This window comes from Dipteris shenzhenensis, chromosome 1 (assembly GCF_047967505.1).
Source record: "Dipteris shenzhenensis isolate YYH24624 ecotype China chromosome 1, Dip_SZ_1.0, whole genome shotgun sequence".
Taxonomy (NCBI): domain Eukaryota; kingdom Viridiplantae; phylum Streptophyta; class Polypodiopsida; order Gleicheniales; family Dipteridaceae; genus Dipteris; species Dipteris shenzhenensis.
Window position 1 is genome coordinate 26,976,350 of NC_141596.1, and position 16,567 is coordinate 26,992,916.

The window sequence follows — 16,567 nt, forward strand, 5'->3', positions numbered from 1 at the left end:
CACATTCATTCAAATAAATATACATTCACATAGCATATACACACACATACAGACTCATATATATTCGCACGCTCCTAAGTAATGGAAGATAAACTTGAGATAAGCTAGTGTGAAAATGATGCTAAACTGCCCTTTTACATTAAAATTAAGTAAGGGTAGGCACACAAACCATTTGCCCTTTAGAAAACCCCTAATACGCATAATCATATCCCTAAAGGAGAAAGGGTTTGTATGCCTACCCTTACTTAATTTTGGTGTAAAAGGGTAGTTTTACATCATTTCTACACGAGCTAATCTAAAGTTCATCTTTCATTATTTATGAGCATATGAATGTACATGTGAGTGTATATGTGTGTGTATATTTCATGTACTTATTGGAATGAATGTAAAAGTCTATGTGCATGGGTGTGTGTGTGTGTGTGTGTGTGTGTGAGAGAGAGAGAGAGAGAGAGAGAGAGAGAGAGATGTACATGTTTGCATGTGAGAGAGAGAGAGAGAGAGAGAGAGAGAGAGAGAGAGATGTACATGTTTGCATGTGAGTTTCCCTGGCTATCAGACCACTAACCTCTTTTTGTGTGTTTTCATCGATGAAATGTCCAATCTATGTATGCACATATGGCCACCTAACTACCTAGCTTCCTTTCCTTCAAAATGAACCCTACACAGATATGGAGAGAGAGGGTCTTCAATCATTATATGCCAATGTCATGATTTTTCCATATGCATGTGGAATTATCCATAAGTCTAAAGAGCCAAATGTCTAATGCATGCAAGCCACCTTCACAATTAATCTATTCCACACATGCATTTGGCATATTTACAAGGTAGCCTATTTGAACCTTACATGAGGTGCAACCTCATCATCTCCAACACCCACCATGAATGCATCATCGAGTGCTACCTGTCATCACTAGGATCTACACCACCTCAAGTTACATTATGATCACTAGGAATTACAATTCATAATAGTGTCAGATGTCACCTAGATCATGCATCAAACATGCGATAGGGGTGTAGAGAAATAGATAGTTAATAATGTTTTGAAATTTTCACCAACTTCGATAACAATTGTTGGAGTAGCTAGATGTTGCCTCACATTCATGCCACATACCCACATAGCACCACCTAACCACTTGGCCTATGCTTCTTTGAAAGGTTCCCTATAGGTATATGGCCTCTCTCTTTAGTCATTCTGCTAATGATTATGATTTTTCCATGTGTATGATCCATAAATCTAGAGAGTCACATATCTAATGTATGCTAGTTCCCTTCATTTTAATCCATTTCCATACATGTATTTGGGCTATTTCAAGGCCTATTTGAACCTTACATGAGAGTGAGGTCCTTACATCCAACAAGGTCATCAAGTTTTATGCCCTTGTCTAGTTGAGATATTGATGGCTTAGAAAAACCATTTGGAACATCGCACCATTGTTTGAACACTACCTTTTCTTTATAATATCTTGCAAACAAGAATAATCATAAAGCTCCCTAGATCCCCTTCTAGACAAATTAGTGCGAGTTTATTAGGGAGATCCTCCTAGGAAAAGAACGTGAGTTTATTTGAGGAGAAACTCACATAACATTTTCTAAGAAGAACACTACTTCTTTAGGATCTCCTGCAGTAAAAAATAAACCTAAAATACCTTGGATACCTTTCTAGACAAATTAGTGTGAGTTTCTTAGGGAGATCCTCCTAAGAAAATTATGTGAGTTCTTTTGAGAAGAAACTCACATAATATTTTCTAAGTTGAAGAGAAATTTAGCTTGAACTAATTTAACCGCCAATATTATTCCATTATTTAAAACTCTTCCTCACTTACTTACAAATAGGAATCCAAGAGGGGTCTAAGTGTTGTTGGGGAGTGAATTTGAGATTAGGAAGGACTCTGAAATAACATACTTGATCAGTTTCGATGGATACACTTCATAATTCATCAATCCCCTCCAAGGTTACCTCAAATTACACGACTATAAGTTCATACTCCTCCAATAACAAATCCAAAAGATCAAAAGGAAATTATCTAACCCCTCTAGTAATCTAGCTAGAGATATCTAAGTCCAATTGCTTTGAGGATGAAGAAGAGGAAATGAAGGAACAAGGAGATTGTGGTGAAAACATGTTCAACCAAAAGGAATTCAATTACAATTCACAACTATTATAGTTGAGCTATGATGAAATTATCTAACCCCTCTAGTAATCTAGCTAGAGATATCTAAGTCCAATTGCTTTGAGGTTGAAGAAGAAGAATGAAGGAACAAGGAGATTGTGGTGAAAACATGATCAACCAAAAGGAAGTCAATTACAATCCACAACTATTATAGTTGAGCTATGATGGAATAGCTAATCCAATACCAAGAGGATTTTAAGCCATAATCAATGGAATAGAGTAGCTAAACTAGCAACAATAACAAAGGTAGTTTGTAAATGCTCCAACACCATGAATCCCTACAAAAATTTCCATTATTTCATAAAAGTATCTACAGAGTATCCCTACAAAATACTTTCAATATTATATCCAAGTATGCAAAATAAATCAACTCAATGGCAATGTAAAAAGGATCAATGCCTTCTTACTATGCCTCAATGATGAAGCATGGGACCTGAATAGGATTCAAGAAAACTTCTATATGATATTCCAACTGACATGAAGTATGATCCCTTGAACCTCCTCATTGTAAAAAAGTCCTGTTCATATAAAGTGCACTTTTTTAATCTAAATTTAAATGAAGATGATAGATTTTCAAAAAAAATCAATCAAATGGGATCCAAAGACCTAGGGGAAATTGTGTCAAATTAGTAGTTCAACTATCACTATTCCTAGGTGCCAAACAAAGTCAACTTTACATAAATTAGTTCTCATGTTGGTTTCCTTTAAGCTGGAGATGAGTGCAATTGATGTTCCACTTAGGCAATAATAATGAGATTGAACCATGAATTATTAGTGTGAGGACAAGGATCTTGCGTGAATTCAGCTTCCCACTTGTGCAATTTACATTCTCTCTCTCGTCACCACGGTAAAACCTCTCCAAATTTTGGCATTCAAGGAGAGTCCCTTTGGCACCTTTTTCAAAGGTCAAGGAGGTCGGAAGATAGCTGAAGAACTTAAATTTATATATTTTGATAAAGTACAAGTGTCTGATAGTGGATTAGGTAAAGATCATTGAGCTCAGCAACTTGTTACTTCCAAATGAGAAAGAAGCTCATTGGCTTGGAGAGTTCTATTTTATTGACATCATATTCATCGCCTTTCTACTAGGTATTAGGACAATGGGATTTTGCTTAGCCCTTTTGATTGAGCCACAATTCCTAATCTAAAGATGATAAAGTATATGTAACAAGTCATCCAACACCACACATTACAAAGATATGGTGGTCCACCTATAGGAGGATAGAAGTTGAAGGAAGAAACGTCCTTGAATGAGTTTGAAGGGAACACATTTCATTCTTGGGCCTCAAAGATAGAGCTTGAAATGTGTGAGTACTAGGGCTGTTCAAGGTGCCTCTGTTGTAGAGGTGATGAAGTGGGTGATCGAGGAATATGTATATGTACCAAAGAGAAGTAAAGAAAAGATGCAAAAATTTTAAGATTTTAAATACAGGGATATTCTAAATGTTTTCTTGCTTGCACTTGTTATATGATTCTTTTCAGAGTGATCACTTGAGGTAAGGTTATGATTGAAAAATTGTGACTTCTATTAAAATGTGAGGGTTTATAGGTCTAAATGGGATCAAAATTGGTAGGGTACTTGGTTCAACTATTTCTAGGTCACTACCAAGTTTTGTTTCATTTGTATCAATGTAGTCTAGCATTCAGTGGATGCATCGCAATTTAGTGCATATGTAGGATTAAGATTGAAAATTGATGCCATTTATAAAAACATGAGCCTTCAAAGGTCTAAGTGGCACCAAACTTTGTAGTATGCTTGGTTTAACCAATTTTATATATCCATACCAAGTTTTGTTCATTTGGATCAATGTAACCCAACATGCCCTTGACCCTTATTTAGTTCCTAGTCAGAGTTCGTACCAAACTTGGTAGTGTGCTTCGTTGTATTATGTTTTAAATCCCCACCAAGTTTTATTCTGCTCAAATGAATCAGAATGCTTGATATACTATTTTCTAGATCCCTACCAAGCTTTGTTTCATAATGTAGCCCAACCTACCTTTGATGGTGGATACCAATTTAGTGCAAGATTGAAAAATGATGCAAACTATTAAAATGTGAGCGTTTGAAGCTATAAATGGGATCAAAATTGGTAAGATGTTTGGCTTAACTAGTTTACTGCTTTATACCACGTTTTGAATCAATTGCATCAATGTAACCCAACATGCCCTTGACCCTAATTTCATGCCTAGGTAGAGTTTGAATTTAAAAATGATGACATTTATTAAAGTGTGCGGCTTTGCAAGTTTAAATGGGGAAAAAAATTGGTAGGATTCTTAGCTACACTATGTTTTAGATACCTACCAAGTTTTATTCATTTGATTGAATCAAACTTGCTAGGATGCTTGGTATCTAAATCCCTATCAACTTTTGCTTCATTTGGATCAATGTACCCAACATGCCTTTGATGCATACCAAGATAGTACCTGGGGGGTCATGATTAAAAAGCGATCTAGTAAAATGTGAGTCTTTGTATGTCTAAATGGGACCAAAATTGGTACAATTTTTTGTTTCACTACTTACTAGTAGACAAGTTTTGTTCTATTTGAATCAATGTAGCCAAACTTGCCCTTGATGTACCCCAATATAGTGTTTGGATAGGATTATGATTAAAAATAGGTCCCAACCGATTTTTGTTCCATTTGGATTGATGTAGCCCAACATGCCCTTATTGCATCTCAATTTAGTGCCTACGTGGGGGTTAGGATTAAAAAACAAGGACATCTATCAAAATATGAGGATTTTAAGGTCTAAATGGTAGGGTTATTTTTTGCACTGTGTTCTAGATACCGACCCAGTTTTTGTTCCATTCGGATCAATTTAGCCAAACATGCTAATGATGCACCCCAATTGAAGTGTGTCTTTACAAGTCAAAATAAATCTAAAATTGGTAGGATATTAGAGGCAGACATGACCTTAAGTTCTATAAACTTTGGACTTCCAAAGTAAATTGCAAGGGAATGAATATTCATGTTAATTTTGTTTGAAGGCATTGATATAAGCATTGGGAAAAACCTAGAAAAAAAGGAATGGTAGCAGTTTTGCAATCTTTATTTCGATGCTTGTTTGGGGTTGTTTCGATGTTTATACCAACTCTTTATTTTTAAAAACCTAGAACCTACCATTTCACATGTTTTTGCCTTTCCTTGCCCCCTCATCACCTCATGCTCTCAACATACTTGCTCCCAAACCCCATTATGCCATTCTAGCTTACAAGTCTAAAAAAAGAGGCAACTAGATTTGCGGCAGGCAGCCTTTCCATCATGGGAGCACGTAACTACTAACTCAAAATTGAACCTGAATCCTAGTATTTTACCAAAATTTTAGGGGAAAAAGCTAATGAGTAGAATTGTGACAGGAGACATGACACATGGTCCGTTGAGGACATGATCCTCCTTGCAAATGTCAGGGGTGGTGATTTATTATTGATTTTGTGATGTCCATATTTTGGAAGCTAAAGTCCAACAAATATATGAATAAGGCGATACAATAACTGATCCTCGTTGAAGTCTATACAATATCGTCTCATGGACTACAACCATATGAATAAGGGTGTCATCATCCTTTGATCTTATATCCAGCTTGGATTTTCTTGCTTCCTCGCATTGATATAACATGCATTCAAAGAGAAGAATGTTGTAAGAATTCAAAATGAAAACAAGAAATTTTGAATGGATGAGCAATTAATATTTATATGATAATATATAATATATAATTATTATAACCACACATAGTGTGGGCGGGGAGGTGGTGCGCTTCCTTCCCCAAAGAGCTATAATTTGAGGGAACAAGCCCTTCCCTAGGTGTCGAGATAATGCCTATAATATTAACGTTAAGAATAGTAGCGCTGAGATAAGTCTCACAAATAGATAAGATACTAGCATATTACCTGAGTGTCAATAGTCATAATCACAATCAAATGTCGATAAAATCACTACGAGCAGCGCGCTAGGAAAAATTCAAATTCTCATCCTCTTTTTATTTGATCTTAGAGACAATATCCCAAAAACTTGCCAATGTGATCTTCAGAGGATTTGCATGTGTCCTTGAGCAGGATGATTCCAAGATTCTAAAATTTTTCAGTAGACTGTGGACATCACAAAAAGACAACTACCATTATAGGAAGTCTAAAGTAGTGCATGTAACTTTCTCACTCTCCACTTAGCCAAAGTTACCACCTTGTAAACAATTTTTGTAGCCTATTAGTTAATGGTCATTTCTCTCATTTTTTCATACATTTAGTACTAGATAAAATAGACAAATGGTTTAGTGATGTTCAATTTTCCCTTCAATACTCAGATGAATAATAGTAGCACATCAAACAAAAGACCATCAATACACACTCTCCTCTCGAACATACCTTTTTTATACACATCTATAAGGTTCAAGAAAGCTTGAATCCTAGGTGCCAAGTCTTACACAACTTCCTCTCCCACTCTACCTCTGTTACATCAGCCATAATCTCGGGATTGTTTGGTGTGGATATAACTAACTCATTACACTGGTTCTATTTCAAAATACAATTTCAAGCTAACTCATTACACTTCAAAATCTTACACAAATGTAGACTTATAATGCGATGGTATTGTCGATTGATTGCTTGATGGAGGAAGGCGCATGTCTTTTCCCATGTATATGTGTTGCACCTTTGCAAGAAATCCTTTCTTCCCAAGCTTGGACTTCATGATGCGGCCCTTCCATTCATGCAAAAGATCACCTCTTTTGCTCTTGGGAAGCTTATGTGGACCCTTGGCAGATCCTCTCATGACTATCCAATCATTCAAGTTGTAGGTGCAAGGCACCCATTCACCCAATGCATTTTTGCTCCTGTGGGACACAGAGTATATGTATGGTCTCCTCACCATGCCTATACAGAGGTCACAACAGCAATAGTGGACTAGAAAGTGCAGCTCCGATAGAGGGAGAGAGAGAGAGAAGGTATAGAGGGTGCAACTAAAGGTTGAGAGAAGCTCCAAGAGGTGTTGTAGCTAGGAATGGAGGGAGAAAGAGTAGAGGGGGATGAGCAGCTGCTCCAGGAGGTGTTGTAGCTAGGAATGGAGGGAGAAAGAGCAAAGGGGGATGAGCAGCCACTACAGGAGGTACTTAGCTAGGAATGGAGGAAGAAAGAGTAGAGGGGGATGAGCAACTATTGCTGTAGGAGGTGTTGTAGCTAGGAATGGAGAGAGAATGAGCAGCTGCTACAGGAGGTGCTAGAGAGGGAGAAACACAGTGGATCAGAGCAAGAGGGGGCAGAGAAGATGCCAAATGAGTTCCCACGTTTGAAAAATGGAGGGAGAATGGAGCTGGACCAGAGAAGAGGAGGGGGCAGGCCTGTAACAAGCTGAGAGGGGGGAAAATTTTACCCAGAAGGGCCCACTGCCTCTTGAATGACTTGTAGGTTCATTTGGGGGAGGTGCATATGGGAAAAGGGTCAAGCATGGGTTGAGGGGGGGGGGGGATGGTTTGAGTGGTCCTGGGTGTAAGAGGAGTAGCCAATAGGGGCTGTTTGCAAGTTTTCCCACCCTCCACCTCAACATGGCATTGCCCCACAAAAAGGAGCACTCCCATTGGTATACCTCAAATGCCTCACTAATCCCTTGAAATTAGGAAACACTAATTGGGGGCCCTTTGGAGACCCCAATTCTCCCCTAATGCAGATAAATGTCTGGAGTTGTCTCCTAGGTATTGTGGACCATTCACAATACTTAAGAGGATTGGAGAACTTGCTTACAAATTAGCCTTACCTGAGGGAATACATGATCTAGAGTACATCCAGTTTTTCATGTTAGTAGGCTAAAAATAAAATCAGGAGATGATGATAATCTCATTGGAAATGAAGTCCTAGTTGAACTCATTGAACCCGCATCTTTACCACATGAACTAGAAAGAATTTTAGATAGACAAGAAAAATATATGGCAAGAATGTTTGGTTAAGTGGAAAGATAGATATGAAGAGAGCTCAACATGGGAAAGGGTAAGTAGGCTCCAGAGGATTTTTTAAATGTTTTTTAATTCTTTATATAAAGCTAAGATACGTAGAGAGAAAATAGCATGCTTGCCTCTACTTTTCATAGTTTTTACTTTTTCAACACATTTACACCACTCATACTCTTCAACGTGTGAAATTTTTCAATAATTAATGCAAAGGCTAAGATATATAAAGAGAAAATGGTATGTTTGCTTTTGATATTTTTGGGTTTCTTTTCAAAGCTTTCTCTTTGTAAATACATTCACACACCTCCTACTCTTGAAGGTTTCCAATATCTTTTACAAAAGAGCTAATGTACATATGGGTTCTCAGATGGTGGTGTGTATTTCCAAGTTTTAGGCTTTGTTCATGAGGTTTTTCTTGCATAACGGTTTTATATAAAGTTAATATGTTTTTAAGTTTGGGGCTGCTTGAATGTACATTGTTTCTATTGTGTATATATTGTTTCTAGTTTAGAGTTTTATTGGTTCTAAGTTTAAGGTTGCTTAAATATAGACTAGAATGGCATCTAGTGGTTCAAGAGCAAAAAAAGGACTTTTACTACCTAGGGCAGTCGCACGGAGAAAGTTGGAAAATTTCTCCAAAAGCTAGACCCTAAGGAGAGGGGGAGGCAGAGGGAGAGTCTCATGCAAGAGTTTGCAGTGGATCGAGAAAGGGCCCAAATCATGAGCCAAGGGGTCTCTATCCCTGTCTCTTAGCAATATTGTGGCTCTTTGAAAGCCAAACATTGAGGATCATGCAAGAGTTTTCAGTGGATCAAAAAAGGGCCCAAAGAATTAGCAAGAGAGTCTCTATCTCTAACTAAGCACATAAGTGCAAGCGAGTCATCACCAACATCATTCCACAGATGGGAACAATATGCAAAATGTGGATCTGAAAGCATTGACAAACTTTCTAGGTGCTATCGATGATAAAAAATAAATAGTGGTTGGTAGCAAGGGTATGGCTATAATAAAACATATGGCTCAACTATGCACTATGGAATATAAGCAAGTATTGATGGATTGACAATACCAATTGGATTCATAGAAAAATAACGTGTTTAATCACTTGCATGCTGAGGAGATGTTGGGTTTTTTAATGAAATCTTAGGTACATGCATTTGATAGTTCATATATGTTGTAAAATGTGCCAAGTTGTGAAGACTAGAAAAGATTTGAGTCATAAGCCTATGAAAGTGAACAAATTACACCCATGAGAAAGTGGGAAAATCCCGTGGGCTCAACTCTACTAATCCTACCAATGTTTTTCTAAACGTGTATTTTAGAAAATTAGGTGCTCATTTGTGTTTGAAACACAAACTTGGGTGACCATGGCTTTTTTTTCCTAAAAATTGCAAAAAATAGCCAAACTTTGACAATCTATAACTTTTGGTCAACAAATCCAAATGGGATCATGTAGCATATCAAATCAGATGGCAAAAGATGATCTTAGAATTTTATCTTGTTTTTTGCACCATCTAGTAAAGTTATGTAGTTATGGCTAGTTTCCTTCACTAAGTTTAAAGCATGATTGCCCATTTTAGGATATCATTTCTCAAGGGTGATGATGGTAGGATATCCCACTTAGATGATCCTCTTTTAGGGGGGGTCTTTGGGGGGAAAAGCAATGGATTCTCCACATACTTTGTAAGTACTCTAAAACTTTATTATTGTGGAATGTAATAATGCTTCAGAATCACATGCAATGTATGTTGTACTTTTAGCACTAGGTTATGAACATGGGATGCATGTAGGAGGAGTATAGATATGCTTATAGAAATGGAACAAGTGCATTGTTTGAGAAAATATAGAAATCCAAGGAAGAACTTGTATCTTTATTGATGTAAGTGAAATGTCACATCTATGCTATGCTTCTAAATATAAACCTTTCACGAAATTTCTTTGCACTTGTAATATGCATTCTTTCATAAGAGAGAGCACTTACCTTGGATTTCTATGTCGAGTAGCAAGGGGGGAGGTGAAGGAGAGGACGAGGTATCGAAAGAGACATGGAGGTCCACCTCATCATGTGGGAGCCACTTTTTGGGCAAAGTAGCATGTAGCTATAATGGCGAACTCTTCTGAAATCTCTCCCTCCTTGCTCTCATACATACAATTTTTGATGTAACATTGGCTCCTTCTGGTTTCCCTTTTGGGCCCTTATACACATCAATAGATATATACAACCAAAAGTAGGGATTAGGGCTTGGTCGTACCCTAGTCCACCCTTTAAATTTGTCCCAAAAACCAAAAGTGTTGATATAAGCATATAAAACTTGAGTGTAATACATCCAAAGTGAATATTTTTCAAGCTCGGCTACAATTTGACGTCGTGTGGCCATAAAAACTTGCAGATGAGATTTGGCCCACTTTTTGTTTTGTTTTGAGGGCTTCCTCGTGTGCTAGATGTATTTATATGCCTTATTCCATTATGATGTCTATGTAATATGGTTGTTCTGAGCTCCATGGATTGTCTTGAGATAGTGTTGATCCTTTATGGAAGGTCACCTTCCCTCCTAGATTCCTTTATGGGATATGGCCTATGCTCCTATCTTTCTTTCTTTGATTCAATGGTTCTTTGTCCCTCAAAAGTCAAGGGAGGCAGTGAATCACCGCTTGTGTAAGTCCTATTTACTACTAGAACACATTGCACCACCATGTAGCCTGCTACCATGTGTCTTTAAACTTTCTTTACTCTTGTCTTTTGTGTCAATGGAGGAGACAATCACCAAAGGGAAGTCATGAAGGCAGCATATTTACTTGAAACTTGAGATGTTTGATCCTCTCTAAGGAACACTCCTATCACCTACATTCAAGACATTATGTAAAAAAGACATTTGTAGATTTTTGAGGCAATTTAGAAACCCCTTTGTGTATTAAAACCCTACTCACATCAAACTCTTCTCTATATATAGAGATATATCTATATCTCATCTATATAAAAGAGCTTCATTTGAGTAGAGTTTTAAAATGCTAAGGGTACTTAGTAGGGTAGGCTGCTTACAAACATACATTTTTTAAAAACTGAAATCTCTCTCTCTCTCTCTCTCTCTCTCTCTCTCTCTCTCACACACACACACACACACATGCACACATGCACATGCGCACATGCACGCGCGCACACACATGCACATGCACACATGCGCACGTATGTGTATGCATGGATGCAAGCACACACGCAAGTATGTATGTATAAATAAATAGATAAATTATGTATACTCCACCCACTTTTCAAATTAATTCAAGATAGGTCAAAAGAGGGCAAAGCCAAACTAGATAGACTCTCTATAAGCTTGAGACAAGGCACAAATAGGTTATTCACCCTTCAATCATTGACCTCACACCTTCTTTGCACATAGTTTTCTCTTTTGATCCTCAGTCACATACTCAAAAGAAGAGTCCCAGTTCTAGTTTGGCCCCTTTACTATGGAACCATTTAATAAACAATTGTGGAAAAACGTCCCTAACCAGTCTTGTTTGAAGCTTTTGTAATCAAAGCCTTTGTGTTTCTTTCTTCACTTGTCATTCAATGAGAGAATGGCTAGATAGCACTACATTTTAATATACATTTTTCTATTTGTTTACGAGAAGGGATTTTTATTTAGGCATTGAAAGAAAAATGTAAATTACTATAGGGAAAAAGGGTTAGTCTAAAATGCATAACTAGATTTACAAATCGATTGCCTTATGAAGGAATTTCATTGTCACTAGTTTTTGGGCTTGTAAACATTATGAGCAAACTTAAGGTTTGTCCATATCTAGAAGTGAGGGCTATTTACATGCTTGTTGCTATAATTATAAGAAGCTATACTCGACAAACCTCTTATAGGGACGTCATCTACATCTTCATCCTTTCCATCTATGCCTCCCTTAAGAAATCTTGGCCGTTCATTCAAGCAAGCCTCTGTGTTTGAAGAGCTCATGAGTTATACAAACTAAAACTTTTAAGGCATTGCTTATTTTGACCCAACATAGCAAAGGATTTTAGAGGTACTATATTGCTTGCCTTGTTGCTGCAACATGAGCTTGACATGAACTAGATCTGCATCACTACACCAATCTTGTTAGTATTTTGGCCTTGCCTTTTAAGCAAGTCTATTTTTAAAATGGTCATAAGTCAAACTCAAACTTGATTGCAATGCTAATAGAGACTAAAAGTAAGTAGCTAAAATTCTTCTCGGGCATATTGCTTGCCTCCTCTAGGGTCTTCATCTGCATTTCTTCACCATGTCGATCTAGTTGCTAAGGTTTTGCCTTGCATGTAGGGTGTGCATGAGCACAATGCATATGTTGGTGGAACATTGCAAGGTGTGTTCATGGCTTTACATGCTACGGTTATCTTTAATTGAGCACAGTGGATATGTTGGTCGAACATTGCAAGGTGTGTTCAATGGCTTTAAAGAAGTGATGCTGTTATCTTTAACAGAGCTTTGGACTAGGAGCTTGTCTTGCTGGTTGGGTAGGGTTTCCTTCGCAGAGAGTTGTAATGGTGAGTGAGCTCCGAGCACATTTACAACACGTGTGTGTGCAAGCTATACCTCACCTACAGGAGGAGTGCGTGAGAGTAAGACTAGGTTCCTCTCTCTCTCTCTCTCTCTCTCTCTCTCTCTCTCTCTTTCATCAAGCCTCTTTTTCATCAAGCTTCTTGCAGAAGAAAGGAAGGATTCAAAATTAGAGCGTTGAGCCAATCTAAGGTAGGAATTGTCATTTATAGGGTCTTCTTCTTCTTCAAAAGCTTAATGTTTTTCTCTCTTCATCTTCATCTTCATCTTCATCTTCATCTTCAATGTTTCCCCAAACGTGAAGGTTGTTTTTTTTTTTTTTCCTTTTGGGAGCCTGCCTTTTCTGAGACGCCATAGCCGCCTTGCTCTGCCGCCATAGCCATCGTCTCTCCCACCTTCTCTTCTGTGGCGACATTGCCTCCAGAATGTGCCTTCTCAGGGCTTTGCCTCGTTGCTCCTCTCGCTCTGTTTTGAATCACCGCTCTTCTTCTTCTTCTCCTCCTTCTTCTTCTTCTTCTTCTTCTTCTTGCACGGCTCGGGCATCTCTGTAGATCGCTCCCGCCCCTCTCTTCGGGGGGCGCTCCCTTCTCCCTCGATTGCCCCCTTCCTTCCCTCCTCTCTTTTCTTAAATCGCCCCTTTTCAGCGAGAATCGTGCCCCGCTTTTGGAATTCGTCTCAAAAGGAGCCGTCGAGCAGACTCGCGTCGTATTTCTGCGCTCGCCTTTGCATTTGGTTGCACAAGAGGCCGAAAATTGTGGTTCATCGCGCAACTACGCAAATCGAACGCCCTCTGTGAGCTCTGATGCGTATAAAGGGCTTGCGAACGATCCCCGAGGAGAGGCTGGATAGCTCGACGGTCTCATTACGTATGAGCTCTTGGAATGTGAAATGGCACTTAGAAAGAAAGCGGTTTTTGAAGAAACATACAGGCCATGCCAGCATCTTCTGGACTACAGGTCTAAGCATGGAGCTCGAGGGTTTCGTGTATTGCAAAGATGTATCAAGACCGGACCTCTGGGCAGGGCCAGCCTCAAGAAGGAAGGGAAGGAGGTGCCCCGGTGTGCCATTTGTGCGAAAAGCCATGGCAGGCTGTACGCGTGCCTTCTCTGTGCCACCATAGGGTGCTGGGTTCCACCGGATTCGCTTCACGCTCGGGCACACGCGCAGGCAAAGCCTGGTCATGACCTTGCAATTGACGTAGAACGAGCCGAGCTCTTCTGTTGTGCCTGCAATGACCAGGTCTATGATCCAGATTTTGATAGAGCTGTTATCTGTGCCCAATCGGCAGCGTTAAGGCCAAGCGGGAGCGACAGGAAGCTTCGAGGGGACAGGGGGGATTCTACGGTGAACGGTGCAGGATTTAAATGCGAGGATTCGGAGTTGAAGAGGCCAGAGCAAAGGAAGAGGAGAAGGAAAGCAGAGTATCGCCCTTGGGTGCCAACCTCAAGGGAGCAGGCTCTTTTAAGACGGGGATCTACTCCCCTCGATCACGATTCGTCCTTGCCCTGGGGTTTAAGAGGCCTGAACAATTTGGGGAACACCTGCTTCATGAATTCAGTTCTACAAGCCCTCCTTCATACACCTCCTCTAAGAAACTATTTTCTGAGTGATCGGCACAATCGTAACATTTGTCAAGGCCGTGGAGCCCATCTTTGCCTCGGGTGTGATATGGATACCATCTACTCTGCAGCCTTCTCTGGAGATCGCTCTCCTTATAGCCCCGCTCAGTTCCTTCACAGGCTGGTCATTTTCCCTGTGCTCTTCTGATTACACCTGAGGATTTTGTTAGGCTTAGTTGTAAAATGACAGCATTTTTTGCGTGCCTTGAGATTTGAAGTCTCTTCCATGGTTTTGCAGCTGGTGGCAGCATGCTGCAAATCTTGCTGGTTACGAGCAACAGGATGCTCATGAATTCTTTATATCAGCTGTCGATGGGATTCATGCTAATGTTGGCAAGTCATTTCTGTCAGAGAGGAATAATAGAAGGTATTGATCACTAGTCATGGGGCTTCCCTTTTTAATGTGGGTCGTTGATGTTCTTTTGTTGGGTTCTGGAACTGTCGATCTCTTTTCCTTCTGCTCTTTTATGTTGAAGCTCTCTTCGGTGGCTTAGCTGTTGACGAGTTCAATTTCTTCTTTGATGGCAGTGCAGGTGATGGCGATTGTGAGTGCATTGCACATCGTGTATTCTCGGGACTGTTGCGTTCTGATGTAACTTGCACAGTCTGTGGTTTTAGCTCGACAACTTACGATCCATGCCTCGACATATCTCTGGACTTGGAGCCTGGTGCTGGCTCAGATAAAATCTATCCAGATCCTTACCTGGGCAATGGGGATGGCGGCCGAGCTAACAGAGGAGCACAAGGGGTCAGCTTGGGTTTAGGGACTTCCACCCTGTATGGGTGTTTAGACCGGTTTACTAGACCGGAGAGGCTCGGCTCAAATGAAAAGTTCTTCTGCCAAAACTGCCAGGTGCGACAGGAATCAGTGAAGCAGATGTCCTTGAGGAAGCTGCCACTTGTCTTGTGTCTCCATATAAAGAGATTTGAGCACTCATCTGTCCGCAACATGTCTAGGAAAATTGACCGTTATGTACAGTTTCCCTTTCTCTTGGACATGTCTCCTTACCTTTCATCCTCTATAGTGCGAACCAGGCATGGAAATAGGCTTCTTTTTGTGGATGGTGATGAGTCTGACTCTCCCTTGTCCTTTACAAGTCCTCCTGAATTTGAGCTTTTTGCAGTGGTCACTCACTCAGGTAAGCTGGATTCTGGTCACTACATTACATATTTGCGGCTGGGAGGACTCTGGTATAAATGTGATGATGCCTGGGTCACCCAAGTCAGTGATGACGTGGTGAGAGCTTCTCAGGGATACATGTTATACTATGTCCAGAAAACCTTTTCCTACAAGGTCAGTGAGCAATGGCCTGGGAAAGATGGCTTGGCTTCTGGAGACAGCAACGGCAACCACAACAAAGATTTAGGCCATGGTTTGGCAAATGGCTTCTGAGCAAACTGTTGTACTGCATGTGCAACTCTAAAAGGTGCTTACATGGCAATTGCTGTTGCATGGTGAGACCTGCCTAAAGGGGCGAGATTTGAATGAGTCAGCTCTGTCTTATGAGCAATCATCAGTCTGAAAGGTGTGAGGTTGGAAATGCTGACAGTCGGACGACTAGTGAGCAATCAAGTGCTTGATTTCAACATCCTTGCTGATGCCTTAATTTTGGTATGCCATGTTTTGGAGGCGGGTGGGGCATATCAACTTCGAGTATCACGTATGTCACTGCTTGCATCTGTGACATTGCTCTCTTGGATTTAGAGGGATTTAATGGAGGATTCCCTGAATGGCAAGATTGTGATCATGGGAGGAGTGGGTAGCATTAAATTGAAAAAGCTTGATGATGACCACGAGCGCAAATGTAGTGGAATTAATTGGGAAGTTTTCCCACTCTGTTACTTTCACCGCTGAAAGATGGTTTGAAAGACAGCCAAATACTTTTGTAGTGTAGGTGCCATGGATCTAAGCTCATAGGTTTTAGAAGTGGTGTTAAGTTGTACATTCTATTCTTTTTAAGCCATCCAAAATGTGCTAAGCAACATTCTGGTTGATAACTAGTAAATGTCATTTTTTTTTCATAAAGCATAATAAATTGCAAGTGTTGCATAGGGCAGTTGACATGTTATCTGTTGAACTCCACCCCTAATCGCCTCGTTTCCTGACTTGTCATTAAAGATTAGCATGTTCAGCCTATAAAAATGTTCTAAGAAGCAATGCGCATTGGATTGTGCATTAATGTGATGCTCCCATATCCAGTGTGATTATGAAGACAGTATTGAGCACTGGACTGCGAAGGCACCCATGTGGCATTTCCAATTCAAAATGGCGTTTTTTGTCAAACAAGTTTAAAACCAAGTTAGATC

General features: G+C 39.7%; 1 protein-coding gene across 1 annotated transcript; it reads left to right on the forward strand.

Moving 5' to 3' along the window:
* Window positions 1-12,926: 12,926 nt before the first annotated feature.
* UBP22 (ubiquitin-specific protease 22) lies at window positions 12,927-16,256 on the forward strand. Its single transcript, XM_087373676.1, has 3 exons — window positions 12,927-14,380; window positions 14,499-14,627; window positions 14,789-16,256. Exons 1-3 carry the CDS (start codon window positions 13,530-13,532, stop codon window positions 15,651-15,653), a joined length of 1,845 nt encoding a protein of 614 aa, XP_087229802.1. The 5' UTR covers window positions 12,927-13,529; the 3' UTR covers window positions 15,654-16,256.
* The last annotated feature ends 311 nt before the right edge of the window (window positions 16,257-16,567 follow it).

Bases quoted from the DNA above. Each gene is read 5' to 3' on its own strand.
- UBP22 (XM_087373676.1), top strand. From the start codon at position 13,530: ATGGCACTTAGAAAGAAAGCGGTTTTTGAAGAAACATACAGGCCATGC. The intron at 14,381-14,498 runs GCTGGTCATTTT...ATGGTTTTGCAG, and splicing joins CCCGCTCAGTTCCTTCACAG to CTGGTGGCAGCATGCTGCAA. The intron at 14,628-14,788 runs GTATTGATCACT...CTTTGATGGCAG, and splicing joins TCAGAGAGGAATAATAGAAG to TGCAGGTGATGGCGATTGTG.